The 15208-nt window shown below is 42.0% G+C and overlaps 1 protein-coding gene across 3 annotated transcripts in view; it reads left to right on the forward strand.

Moving 5' to 3' along the window:
- Window positions 1-15208, forward strand: part of LOC125880338 (myosin-16) — a 75680-nt gene that overhangs the window by 17279 nt on the left and 43193 nt on the right. The window contains exon 1 of one of the 3 annotated variants that reach the window (XM_049562674.1): window positions 11790-12592. The exons of the other annotated variants lie outside the window; for them this stretch is intronic. Within the exon in view, the coding sequence (XP_049418631.1) occupies window positions 12443-12592 (150 nt within the window). The 5' untranslated portion in view covers window positions 11790-12442. Of the gene's footprint in view, window positions 1-11789; window positions 12593-15208 lie in introns of those variants that run through there. 3 annotated transcript variants of the gene reach the window in all.

The following is a 15208-nucleotide window of genomic DNA, read 5'->3' on the forward strand; positions in this document are numbered from 1 at the left end:
TTACACTTTCCACAACTTTATAAGGTGATAATGCATCAATATGGTGTTTATAGCTTTTTTCATTGCACTCGAGAGACCACATTAAATCAATTAATGCAGTTTTAAAGTACTATTCAATGTATATTTGCCAGATACCACAGTGTTCAGATGTTTAAGGAAAATACTAAGCCTTACTCAAAAATGAAACTATATTTATGACCAGTTTCTAAAGATTAACACCTTCACTTGAACAGAAAGGCTCAGGGATGAGTGCCACAGACAGGTTAGTAAAGGCACAAAGTATTGAGAGGCTTAAAATCAGCATTGCTGGTTTGTCTGCATCAGTGGGAATTCTTGACAAAAGAAAAATGTATATAATAGCATTATTAATGCTAATGGTAATGGTCTTCATATAGCAAATAGGTGTGACTCAGGTCTCATCACATGACCTCAGTGTGGAATGTAGGCCATATAATGATATTTTCATGATCAGATTTTCACAAGATAGGTCTGGGAAATTGACCTTTTAAGCTTAAAGTACTTTGTTACATATTCTTTCAATGCTCAAAGAAAAATGTAAAATAACACCAGCCTTATTTTTTATTATGTAAAACCATATATTTATGACACCATCCAACATAAAGAAACAACTGACTTTACTGCTTAAATGTACATCCGTCTTCTGCTCTAGTGTGTCTGTTCTCAGGACAGAGAACAGCATCCAAACCACCCTAAGTCCCTTTTTGCAGAAATGATATTCTGTTCTTTTAAAAGCACATCATACCCCTTGGAGTGAAGACAAGATAAAATCTGTGTTGATGATGATGATAGCCATCATTTTGCTGATTGTTTTATTTTCCAAAAGTGACTCAGTGTCACATTTTGGAGTGAATCTCTCGTGGAGGCACAGGATTTAGAGTGTGGAGCAGCACGTGCTGTGGCCAATGTTTGTGGAAAGCTCTCCAGGGTTGCCCATGGGATTTGGTCATTACTGGTGCTGAGTGCCTTAGCAGACTCCTTAGACGGCTTTGATGGAACGCATCGTAAAGGTTTGGACTGCAGCTCGTCACTCGCATTTTACTGTTGTCTGGATATGACAAATTCATGTGTGATATGCTGACCTTTAGCAAGTATTGTCTGCACTGTTAGTTCTTTTTATCGGAGTGGTAGTAAATCACTAAATCTACACTTTTTACTTACTAACATCACAACAAGTCAGTCTAGAAAGTGGGTATAAGATCACTGCAAATCTGTTTTACCTCTACAACCCTCACTGTTCCATATACTTCTTTAGTAGCCTTTTATTTCAGTGGAGGTAAAGTGATAACAATAACCACTTTTTTATTACCCCTTAAAAAAAATCACCAGGTGTGCTCTGACTCAAATTGTTTCTTTTCTTCACTGCTTAGATTAGCCAACCATAAATGATGAAGTTAATTTGTGGAGGAGACAGATCAGCCAGCATAGTTCATACCTCGCAGCCCTTCTGATTTGACTGCAGTGAGAAATGTGACCCCTTGTCAGAGCTATTTAGTGCTGCCGCTGCCTGTGGGAAGCCTTCCAGTTTTCCAGGGGAAGTTTTGTCCCGTTCCTCATTATCCCGTTGTGTGCTGAGGCTGAAAGGACACCTCACACATCTTTCATCAGGGTTACGATGAATTCCGGCGTCTTAATCAACCTTAATGCGCCACTGCCGTCAGCGCTGTCCTGACAGACTGGCATTCTTTTGACATTTACTGTTTTTAAATATAGGAAAAGTAATTGATTTCTCCAAATTATCTTTTCCAAAACAAGAGAAAGAAATATGTTTCCACTTTGCTGCCCTCAGTCTATGATATTAAGATAAAGTGATCCAAACCGTGCAGTGAAAACATTTAAAAAATACTGTACCAATCATCTTGTGTGTGTAGATCTGTAGCTGTCTGGGTAACCAGAAGCATCTCATGATCCAACTTTGTAATTCCAGAAGAGGATTTGGAACTATGGTTAATTAGATAAGTCAGCCACCAGGGTGTCATCAAGAAGTTTTTCCAAAAGTCTTCACTGTCACGTCGTCCATCCGGGCCCAGCTCATCTCAAACAAGCCTATATTTCTTAATTGTAAATAAAGTAACTCTGCATCCATTGATTCATGATTCAACACACAAACACACTTAATTTATCTATTTAATTTGATGAGGAAAGCAAAGAAGGCATGCAGGGCCAGGTGAGGGGAATGAGGGGGAGGCATGGCTGGAGGGAGAGGAGAAATCTAAAATGACAGGAGAGTTAGTGAAATGGCAAAAAAAAAACAAAACAAAACAAAACAGATGAGAATATGATGAACCGTTCGTGGAATTTGTAACAGACCATAAACTAAAGTTATTGGGCAAATATAAATTTTGACCTGATGATGGCGCTGGATGAAAAGTCAGAAGTTCACCTTAGTTACATCCAATACAGTGCTCCAGGGATGGTTTTTTTGTAGGCCAACATGAAAGTTAACATCGCCCTTGTTACCTTGATGAAAAGCCAATGGGATTTTCCCATGGATTCTGGATTTTTGCTGAAAATAAGCTCTGTGGTAAACAAAGGTTTATGATACTTATATGTTTTGTTCAACAAGATAATCTTCGTAAATAAACACAACTTCTTTGATTTCTGAAGCGTAAATTCAATTGCCAGAATGAAAAAGCTAACATTAGGCTGTAAGCAAACTACACTGTGGTCACATGACTTAAAGGATAACTTTGGTATTTTTCAACCTGGGCCCTATTTCCCCATGTGTATGTGTGCGTATGATTCATAGGTACAACTCATTCTAAAACTGGTTCAGTATTGAGGGAGGCGGATGCAGCCGGGAGCCGCGAAATGAGCTAAAACGGTAACGGGGGCAAATGCGTCCCGTATAAGTTTGTGCATTAAAAGTGTTTTTTTTCGCCACTGACCGGTTCAGATCGCCAGTGTTATCTCTAAATAGCATCGTTAGCGTTTCCCTTACCTCTGGGCTGTGCGTGACGTCATCTCGCGAGAGCTTTGCTCCACTGTGTCTGTAGCTCTCTCTACTCGTGGGACAGCCGTTTTCTTGAGGAAGAGGTGTTTTGGGATTGGATGTTTTCTCTTCTTCAGCTGGCAGTAGTCATCTTGGGAGAAGTGAACACTGCAGACCCGATGGTCTGCAAGACACAGTGTCTGGACAGGAGTGTTAGCATCCATTTGTAGCACAACTAGCCACAACTTCAGCATCTCGCCGTCCGACAAAGGCAGCCTATGAAAGCTGTACGGGGCGCGACATCCTGTTCTTGCAATTCGGATAAGCACAAACACGAACCATTGTTTTCAATCGATGCAGTAAAACTCTCAGCTGTACTCCGGGACAACCAGCGCCACTCGGAGCGGCGCTCTGCATGGCTCCTGTGTTTTCTACCAGCAACAAGCAAAGCTCTTGTGAGATGACGTCACAGTCCAGAACAAGTGAAGAGTAAGGGAAACGTTTAGTATGCTATCTACAGAGATAGCACTGGTGATCTGAACCGGGCAGAAGACCGAAGTTATCCTTTAACATCGCCACCACAACATGGCTGTAAAGTTGTGTTTGGCATGATGACGTTCTGTAGTCTCATTTAGCCACTTGTTAACAACCACCTTTTTTTTTCTTTTTTTTTTTTTTTTTTAAATGTACAGAAGGACTTTGAAATTCAGGAGTGGGGTATTTATTGATGTTTTTATGTCATAGAACAAAATGTAAAAAGTCTCTTAAGCTTGTGTTAACAACAGACCTTATTTCAGGCATCTAACCAAAAACTTTCAAAAAACCCATTGACTTCAAAACAAGGGACCCTGGAGTGCTAAAATGCAAACTAATTTTCAGGTTTTAGGACTCATTCCTGGGGCACTCTAAAGTTGTTGACACATTAAAAAAGTATATATTTTTAAAGTTAACCTAATGGTGGCGCTAGAGGAAAATACAGATGCCCAAAGTCATTCTCTGGGCACCATCATGGCAGTCCATTTTATAGTAGTCAGTAATTTTTGAGGGACCATGAATGTCTGCAAACAATGAATGGCAATCCATACAATAGTTGTAAAAATATATCAGTCTGGACCAAAGTGATGACTGACCGACTGACATTGCCATCTCCTAGCATGGCTAAAAAGTGCCACCAAGGGAAAACTCAAAAAGCAGAGGAAAAAGATGTGACAGTACCACCCAGTCCTTGTGATTAACTCCTCACAAGTGCAGTGCAAAACACCAGTAACAACACAATGAAAATAATTAGGGGAATACCACTATAAGAAAAAAAGGGTGGAAGAAGTGTTATCTTTGCTTCTCCCATTGTTTCAACCATCGCTGGTACAAATAGATATAAACAGAGAAATGTCCACTATTTACCCCTCAATTACTGCTAATGGGAAATAAATGTGGAGTGTTCCTGCAGAGCTATCCAGATGCCCCAGTTCTGCATGTGGAAAAACTTTCAGTCTGGACCTGGCTCTGAAGTTTCTGGGGCCCAAGGCAAACTGTGGGACAAAAGACTGGCAGGGAGAGATGGATGAGGGTGGAGAGGGGAGGTAGAGGAAAGGCTAGGGACTGAAAGACTGATTTGATGTTCATAGGCAAGAAAAAAGAAGCAAATGAATATATGAACAAATTGGTCAGCAGAAATAAACTTTGAGGTGAGTTTCAGGTGAAAGTTTGCATGGGTAATGGGAAGCTACAGATGGCCAAATCTGAGGTTTGAATTATCCAAATTTTTATAGTCTCCTGTACTCTGCTTTGGGCGTAGAATTTTTCTCTGTCATTAAGAAGAAGCTTTGTTGCTCAGATGGTGCATGGAGTACCTTATTTTATGTTTTTAGCCATGCCAGAAAAAGATTGTGGTTCATGGTAAACAAGTGATGACTTAGGCGACTAATGACTCACATGCAGCGGTGTAATGGCAGTTGTCGAGGTGGGTGTACCACTGGGTAAATGGGTAGGTTACCAAAGACGAAGTGTGTATACTCTCCTATACCGATCAGCCAAAAAATTAAAACCACTGGCCGGTGATGTTAATAACATTGATAACAGTACACTGTTCTGCTGGAATACCTTTGGTCCTGGCATTCATGTGGATGCCACTGGACTCAGACCAAGTACCCCTGTTCATGGCGACAACATGCCACACCACAAAAACTGCTTAGGAATGACCTAACAAAAGTGACAAAGAGCTCAAGGTATCAACCTGGCCTCCAAATTCCGCAGATCCCAAACCGACGAGCATCAGTGGGGCGTGCTGGTATTCTACATCACAACCCACAGGATGCAAAGGATCCTCTTACCATAACCCTGATGCAAGACACTACAAGACATCCTCAGAGATCCTATGTCCATGTCTCAACAGGTCAGAGCCAAGTCTGATCCAAGGAGGCCCCACTGTGAATCAAGGGTCCCTTTAGGGTCGCACGAATGCTCGATCAGATTGGAGGCCAGGTTGATGCCTCAAGCTCTTTGTCGTGTTCCTCATCACTGTATCAGAGAGTGCTGTTGCCATGAGAGGGGGTGCTTGGCCTGTAATGGTGTTTGGGTGGGTGGACCACGTCAAGTGGCATCCACATGAATGCCGGGACCAAAGGTTTCCCATCCAGAGACTTTGGCCAGGGCTATTTGGTGTCATATTTGTTAGTTGTTTATATTAGTTTATCTGTCTTCATTTTCAGTCTTGTATTTCCACCCCTGTATTTAGTGTATCAAGAGGATTTTGTTTTGGGCTTCCTGTTTTATTCCTGTTTCATCCATGTATCATTTCTGGTTTTACTTCCTGCCTTGTGTGTTTTCCCACCTGTGTGATTGTGTGCCCTGCCCTGATATGTTTCACCTGTTCTTCATCAGCTCTGCTGTCTCATGTTCCTCATTATCACTTTTCTCTCTGGTGTATTTAGTCTGTGTTCTCCCTTTTGTCTGTGCCAGTTTATCTTTCCTGTTACAGAAAGCATTCCAGCTGTAAGTCCTTGTGGTTTTTGGACCATTCTTGTGTTTCTTTAACTCATTTTGGATACTTTTACCTGCTTTTTGGACTGCATACTTGTGTACTGAACTCGCTGCAGACTCTCAGTCATGTTTTTTTTTTTTTTTTTTTTAGTTTTTAACAAGACTCCATCAGAAATATCTTCCTGTTAGGTTAAAAGCATCCGGCAGCTGAAACCACAACCTCGTCCTCCCTCCGGTGTTATCACTCATCTAGCCTTTATGTCAAAAGGCAGCTGGCAATTAAATGGCAGGCTTTCTACCTCATAGAGCTACTTTGACATTCAGAATATTGGCTGCATTTGGCAAAGAGCAGCCAAACATAATCAAATATCATCTGTGTAACTGGAGGGCTTTCCCTGTAATGCTTTCATCTACAGTAACTATGTCCTTACTTCACCCTATAACTCTGTAATCAGTATCAAGTGCAATTCAGATCTTTTGGTGAATTAATGAATATGACTTTGGACAGCAATGTAAACAGGAACCTTTGTGGTGTTTCTTGGTTGCAGGCCTTGGAGTTGGTATTATGAAAATCTGTTAAGTATTTGAATGTGTATCTGACTCACTGGAAGCCTTCATGCCAGATATGAGTGTTGGTGTTGGACATGAGTGGTGTCTGGAGAGGCAGCTCAGTGTCTCTGGCTTCTCCAGCTCAAGTGGGAGTTACATGAACAGATCTCTCTGTGCTGCCTCGCCACACAAGAACCCAGACCACATTGTCAAGAAAAAAATTCTAAGAAATCAGTTGTTTTCATGTTTTTCTTTTGGGTGGCTGGATGTCTTCCATGGCTTAGTGGCACTGGCAGAGTGCTTATCCTTGCTTATATAACTGTGTCCACTTTTGGGCAGTTTTAGATTCCGTGTTATTCTAGCTTTATGTACTTTAGAAAGGTCATATATGGTTGTGTTTCCACAGCCTTTGGTTTACAGTGAGAACCATTATTGCTATCAGATGAATATGCTGGAATTTGTATTGGTCCAATGAGTACCTCTTATACAAAATGTAGTTTTCTCATTTTCACTCAATTGCATTTGCATGTTGGTCGCCATTTTTAGCCACAACTGACCTCTCTGCTTGCAGTTTCTGATAAAGTGGATGGCTACCACGTTCTGAAATATGAACATTCTATGCATATAAAAATAATAAAGTAAATATATATCACAAAGGTGGTTAGATTTCAAAGTACACATCTACATGTCTAGACTCTATAAAATGCAAATACATGGCTCTCTGTAGACTCAGTATTCTGAACAGATGTACAGTTTTTACATATCCAATAGTTACAGGTTTCCTATAGCCTGGAAATCCAGACTCAAATCTAGAAAGATTTTGAGTCTGGACCTCACCAATACACCCTTCCTACCCAAGGGGCGGCCCTAACTGATGAATATTAAATGTCGCCGCATGCAATTGGATAGCACGATGGCCAATCAGAGCAAAAACCAAGGTGATGCATTCATTGCAGTAAGCCCCACTGGTTTGCTGACCAGTGGGGCTAACTGATATATTATGCTTTTGACGGATCCCGTCGGCAAAACAGCAAAAACGTCCTTCCTGGAAGCAGTGGCAGCTGCTGGTCTTTCAAGGAGGGGAAGCTCATTTTCAGCCTACATCATAAAATGTGTCCGTTTATTTATACGTAAATTCTACCCTCTGGGGCTGCTGCGCGAGGCTAGTTTGACCGCCTGTGAGTGCTTTGGGATGGTGGAGCGGCTCACAGCAACACCCGCTGCTCGTTGGGGACAGAGTCTCCAAACACGAGTACAGTCTCCAATAACACCAGAAAAAGATGCTAGATTTGTTGCTAGTCGTTTTTAACAAAGAAAAAGTCACTAAGAGGATTGGAAAAGTCTCCAGATCAAAAACTTGAAAAATGCTCCGGTGGTGGTTTATATTTCAAGATCGCTGATTCACTCATTTCTCTGTCAATCAAAAAGGGATTCAGCCTCAGACAGATCATCCACTCATCATGCAGAAGCCCAGCGTCCAGGCCAGCCGAGGCCAGCCCACTGCCTCATAGACCCCCAGAGACGCTGAGCGTCCGATGGGCGGGACAGAACCGAGCATTTATCCAGTGACTGTCTAGTTTCGCTGCAGTGGAACAACCCACTCTATGCTTCCCCACTGAAGTCTTTGGACGCTGAGCTTCCACTGTTTAATGCACTGTGACGCTACGGGAATGAATGAGAAGAAAGTCGCGTCAGTGACCTGTGATAAGCAGCTGATTCTGAACAAAAGTTGAACGCGTTCTAGCTCATATTTAGTCAATGAAATGTAAACACAACAGTACATATTTGACCACTTATTTAGGGGAAGCTGAGCTTCCCTTGCAGTCTTAGAGCAATCGCTACTGCTTGGAAGTGAAGGCTTCTAGTCTTCTGTTCCTCTCTCAAGGAAAAAGACAGGTGTAGTTGGCTTAGCATATCTTCCAAAGCTAAATTGAATGGACGCGGTCCTTCGGCAGCTGCCATCTTGGCTGTTTACTTCCCGACTCCTACGGCGCAGCGCTGTCTTCATCATGATATGCCCGCCCAGAGCCTGCCTCTGTCAGATAGACTGATCTGATTGGTCTGATGGCGATTCAGCAGGCTCTGCTCATCGGGGCCACATCCCCGTGCAGAGCAAATTTGAATTTGCTAGGGGTAGGGCATCTGGATTTCCAGGTTAGGTTTCCTATACACTCTTTACGGATATATATTGCCTATATTTTAGTCAGCAATGCTGATTCAAGGTTCACTTACTCAATATTTATGGAGCTTTCAGTCACATGTCATGGTCTTCATCAGCAGATGGAGTTTATTTGCTTATTCCTTCTCATGTCAGTTGTCATACTGTGGTCACATCTTAGCCTGGTTCCAGACCATAGACCCCGCCCACTCAACTGAGTAGGCTTGCATCTCTGGTCTGGCATACTGCAATGAATTTGCGATTTATCTCGTCCAAACAATGGACGGACCAATGAACGCTGGGGTCGGCGATTAGCCAATCAGCACCACGCTGATGTCAAGCTGTACGCCGGTGGGTAACTGGTGAGGATAGCAACAATGGCGACCGCTACAGATCCTACAGACCACATTAACGATGCTATCGAGGTATTTCTCCACTACTCGCGTTAATGGAGGACCAAATTAAGGAAGCTGCTAAACTGGATTTAACGACGATGCAGCTGGGTGTGCACAATGACGGAGACATTTTAAACGGGCAATGCTCGCTTGTTTTCGGCACCCCCGAGGCATGGATACTAATGATGTCAGATTCTGGGTGAGTTGTTGATCTCTACTGATTGGTTAGGGAAAAATCAAATTCCCTCCCCCTTGTAAATCGCCTTCAATGGAGGCAATGTCAGACTGAAGGTTCTGGGAGCTTCAGTCTGACACTCAGGCTAGTCACATCTGTCATGTACAGTCATGATGAAGGCCATGAGATGTGGTTGAAAACTCCTGAAAACGGTCAACCTGGGTCATCAAATACTGAAGAATTTTCACACCCCTCAGCATCTTAGTGACGCACAGGCCACACAGCTGAAACATATTGGAACATGGGGGTAATGTTGTGAAACGATTGCGGTTAGGTTTAGGCAACAAAACTAACTGGTTAGGTTTAGGAAAAAGATAATGTTTTGAGTTGAATAGGTATGTTTGTACCTATGTAATGGCAATGATTGTACGTAAGAAACAAAATGTTATGTTAAAGCCGCTACAAGGAACTTTTAACTGGATATGCAAAAGTCTCTCGTTTCTTTATATTTATAGTGACTCTTAAATTAGTTGCTATTCCTCCGCCTCAACCTGAAGTCCGCGATGAGTTAAAATAGCAGCAATCATTGGGTAAAAGTTTTGTGAAAGCACTGGACTCACCAACAGTCAGCCACGTCTCAGTCACACAAAGAAAATCCAATCCTCGGGAAGTCAGGAAATCCTTCAGGATAAACGTTTTGTTCGCTAGTGATCTAGCAGTTACCAGCCCAATCCTGGCTGGAGCCGGCGGGTCCACGGCGTTAGGTGTCCGGGGAGCCACACACAGAGGCTGCAGGTTGCGCAGATTCACCACGCGCTCCCACGAGGAGAGCAGGGGCCACGGGGCCAGAATACCTCATTCGGGCCGATGACAGGTACCAGCCAGGCGTCGACAGGGTCCAGCGAGTGCTGAGAAATAAAGAGGTGAGGCACCGCTCCATACTCAGTCAAAGAAGCCGTGGAAGTGCTCGCCAAACAGGCCGTCAGCCGACTGCTGCATTTACACCGGCGGCGGTGGCGCTTACGTCGGAGAGGTGGAGTTGGGGCACAGCAGAGCTAGGATCCCCGATAGGAGCGGGGGCAAAGTTTTCCCGTCTTGTTGTTTCATTCATCCCCAAAACAAACACATGCGCGAGCCAGGTAAGTGTCTTTATGACAATATGTGCAAGAGCTCATGGGAAATGTAGGCTTCATTCCGGCAAAACACTACCGCTTTTGTCCACAGGGTCGCCAAAATCAACTCAAAATGAAAGTTCCTTGTAAGGGCTTTAAAACATTATTGACTTTTGGTTTCACACTCTACATGAAGTGCAGTCTCTTGGATGAAAGTCCGTTTTTATTTGACCCATCCACCTCTCCTCACTCCCACCCCACACAGACTTTCTCTCTCTTTATACTACGTCAGTTGCTCTCAGTAATCTATGTAACTGGTTTTACAGTGGAGTTAGTTAAAAACCCAGTGCCTCTTATGTAGATGCCAAAGACATACATGGGTGTATTACCAAACAGGCCTAGCAGGCTCAAGCCCAGGTGCCCAAGGGCTCAGAGGGCCCCTAAACCACAGCGTCTGTGTGAAGTTGCTGTTATTAACTTTGCATTACTTGTCAAAGTGCTTAGTCATCACGTCAGTAAGAAAGCACTAAAAGTCCTAATAAAAAGGAAAAACTAAAGGAATAGCCCAAACATTAACTTTGTAGAAGAGTGTTTCTATCCCCTCAGTTTATCTACAGTACTTAATATGCACTGAGTAGTCAGTGCATATTCACACGCCAAGCACTGTGACAAAGCAGTGGTATAAAACATCCTGGGAATGAGAACAAGCTGAAATGGTAGTGAGGGGACCTTGAGTCTAGATGTTTTTATTTAATATTATTAAGTGAGAATGGGGAGACTTCCCAAATGATGAAAAGTGGGACATCTACATCATGACATCTGAGCAAACGCTATGTACCTACAGTATGAAGACTGAAAATGGTAAAGCAGACAAACCAAAAAACAGAACTGCAGTTTCCAAGTTTCAAAAGTCAAGAATAACCTGTCAAGATATATTACTATTAAGCAATTACTAGCTACTGAACTTTCACAGTCAAGTTACACATTATTTTCATCAAATGTAGCCTATGTTCTAGAATTCAAAGTACAAGTAAAATATGAATGTTCAAATAACTATTTTCTCAGCTAGGATACATTTATATTCTGTTTTTATTTACTATTTTCTATTGCAATGGCCAAATTTCCCATGATATTATTAAGCTCCACCCTACTTTAATCATCATGCCATCTTGTGACCCCGCTTGATGTTAACTCTAGATATGGAAATACTCAGTCTAGTCTTTGTGGGTCTTCATTCAAGAAAAACATCCACACTTGTATCTAAAGCACAATATGCCTCGTTGTTCTCACTACAATGAATGCTGTGGCATTGTGGGGGGACCATGTGGGCGTGGGCGCTCAAGACATTTATGTCAATTATAACGTAGACTGAGAGGCATTTTTGACTCTGGAATACTGCCCTTGTTTTCTTGTCTTTCTGTGGTGTGGCTTTGATGCTACAGCTGAGGGCTGCTTTTCTTTGGTACAACAGCACAACGTTAAAGGCTTTTCTCCTGACCTGACATCCTACACCAACCGTCATCCCTGTGGGACACCTTTGGATCCTGTGAAAGTGCGCAAAGCCACCTGTTTCTGGGGGAGGAGACTACAGTGAGGAAAGAAAACAAGAGACGTGGTCGTCGTGGTAAAACACAGTCTAAGAATGGACCGAGCAGTGGCTACCTGCATAGAGTTGCTAGTAGCAGTAGAAGGCTGTGGGCAGGCTGGAATTATATACAGAGGAATCTTTGGATTTCAGTAATGTTCATACCAGCACACCTTAAAATGAAATGTAGATGAATGGTTGATTGAAAGGAGAGGAAGAGCACAAGAGAGAAAAGAAAAAGAGGCTTACAGAGAGGAAAAGAAGGCTGACAGATTAAATCGCGTGAGGAAAGCAAAAGAAAAGGTGAGCAGAGCTGTTAATGGGAGAGTACAGACTGGAGCACCATCAGTTGTTAATGCTCTTATTGCTGACACCCACCTGGAACAACAAGAACAGCTGTGTGCCAAGCAAAGAAGGGGACAGAGAAGTGAATAAGCATCTCTGCAGTAGAGTGGAAACATTGTCAGAACAGGGGGGTAAGTTGCTGCATTACCAAACAGGTGAAGTCTGCAAAGCAAGAAAGTGTATAGCCTGGAGGAATGATGTCTGCGAGGCATCAGCGTTGCCACTCCCTCTCTGATGAATCTGAGGAGGCCAATGGAAACCATGCAGATCCTGAACCAGAACCGGAGCCTGAAGAACTGGATTGGGATGGCTATAGCACCACACTGGAGCACAGATTAGCAGCTGTGGGTAACTCATGCTAGTTTGTAAATACAGTAGCAGACTGTGGAGTGTACTGTATATTTTTCAAAACTAACTGTAGCAGTAGAGCTAAACCTCAATTGTCTACTTGCATAATGTAATCTGACATAACCGCTTTACAAACTGCATGTCTGTTTACTTCCTGTCAGTTCTACAGTAATGTTACCTTGGCATCCTACCTTTGTGATTACAGTGCTTTTCCATCCTTAGTAACTTCACTTTTCAGTTAGCTTTGTACATATTGTTAACAGTATTAACCATTTGTTTGTGTATGTAGTGTTTTCAAACGTGGTAATCACCTCAGTGTGTTTAAATAGCAAGGTTAGCTAGTCAGCTAGCTTAGCTGGCTACTCAAATGAAGAAAAACACTGTCAGGTTTATGAGGAGGGTGCTCAGCTCTATGGAGCTTTACTGCTTGCTTTCACAAGACAGTGTACAGTTACTTTATTTTTTAGCAGCTCTTCCAAGCAGTAAAGGTAAAAAAGAGTTGTTAGCCAAGCTCTGAAAAGTTTTGCTAAGATAAAAATCTTAAATCCCTGGTAAAAAATGTGAATAGTTAAGTAGCCTAAGAACTTTGTCAACTCATAATGACACTCCTCATTTAAAGGTTTGGAGGTATTAATAATAAACCACAGATAAAATTATTCTGACAATCTGAAACTTTGGTTGGCTAACTTGTTCTGTTTGTGTTATGGCCAAACATACAATTTTCATTAGACTACTTGGCAAGCTAGTTTGCCTCAACGTGGTAAGCTTAAATTGAACATTCACTAACCTGTGCTTTATCTTTTCTTTTTGATACTGTGTTCCAAAATATTTCCTTCGAAAATCAATTACACCATACATGTGTAACCACTTGCTAACCAAACTCAATTGCAAGAGTAATTGCTGGAGTTGTACATTTCTGCACACTGCGGATATGTTACATTTGTTTCTTCTTGTGTCTTCCACATTTCAAATTATAATTTTCTGTTCAACAATGCTCTAAGTTTAGGCACAAAAAACCCCTTGGTTGAGGGTAAAATAAAACACCATGTTTTTGCTTCAAATACTTAGTTTGGTCACTACAAATTTGCCTAGAAATGTCCTGAACTCTTGTTAAAAAATATCTGCTTTTGTCTGTCTCGAGCAGAGTTGGTTATAACGCGTTACAAAGTAACGCTAGAGTTAGAGTACTTTGATTACTTTTTGCTTCGTTTGTTAACGAGTAACCTAACCTGTTAGTTTGCTGTTTGAGTAATCAAATATTTAAGTACATTTTCAAACAAGACATTAGTTACTTCCGTTACTTTTAGAACGCTGGTCCTTCAGCTCCGAAACAACAACGGCTGTCGTTTGGTTCTAATAACAGAGATAACGTTAAACCTATCAGTCTGAAAGAAGCCACGGAGCTTGTGACTCGCTACGTGGTCAGAGAAATGCTGCCGTTGTCTACAGTGGAGTCTAAATAGGTGGAGTAGGACTCGCTGACAGACATATTTCAGACTCAGGACTTGCATTATGCCTGGTACACGCTACACGCTGGTACTCACCAATTATCCCCGGTCGTTTTTCACGGTGTGAACTTGACTATTATTTGAGTCACTGTCAGAACTGTGTCTGTTCACGTGCCAGCCGACATGTTGTTGTAGTCACCTAAAAGCGTCAGCAGATGGCAGGAGCTACATTTGAAGCGCCATATGTAAACTATCAAGCTACTGTATCTTCCACAGGAAGTTATGACAAATCTTTCAGAATAAAAGCCTATTTAGAAACTGGAGGGATTCTCTAACCGATGTTATAAGGGGCTTTTAATTTGAAACAAGTTGAGTTTGAAATGACGGTGCGATATGTTAACTTTACAAAGACAACCCTTACCCTTAACCCTTACCCAACACTGGTCTCGAGTAGTTGTCTGGCAGCCATCTTCCCTATGTGTCACATCATCCACCACCCTTTCCGTCTCCTGATGAGGATTAGTTCATATACATCAAATCTGACCTATGTCACCTAAAGCAATGGTATGATACATATGAAACGTACAAGTTTAACGTATTCATGGTTTGCACACCACCAACATTGCATTCTGGCGACTGGGCTGTGCTAACCCTAGCAAACATTAAGGAACATGTAGACCCTAAAAACTAGGCAATGTTTGAAGTACAGCAGTTGTTCGCATACAGTGCTAAAAAAAAAATCCAAATGCCAAATACTTCCAGTGTTATCACCAACCTTAAGGCAATGCTAACACAACCTTCTTATAGCAGTTTTACTGGTGCTAACAGGAGAAACACAGGTGTATTTAATAACATTATTGATGGCTCCAGATAATTTAGGTGTTGCAGTGAGCAATACAGTAATGCCAATTTACGTCCACTTTAAGTTTTTGCCACTGACAGGCTCAGATTGTTATACTACCTGTCTGACAGCATTATGGAAAGCATCTCAACAGAGATAGAGCTTTTTGTTTAAGAATAAGATCCTTTGTGTAATAATCAGAAACAGCCCCGAAATCGCTATCGCCAAAGCTACCAGACTCCATTTAAGTAAACAATCATTTTAGTGTGTAGAGTCAGCTTATTTTTACATCAAACTGAATGAATAAGGGTTTATTTCAATCA

The sequence above is a fragment of the Epinephelus fuscoguttatus genome, linkage group LG20, assembly GCF_011397635.1.
Source record: "Epinephelus fuscoguttatus linkage group LG20, E.fuscoguttatus.final_Chr_v1".
NCBI lineage: Eukaryota > Metazoa > Chordata > Actinopteri > Perciformes > Serranidae > Epinephelus > Epinephelus fuscoguttatus.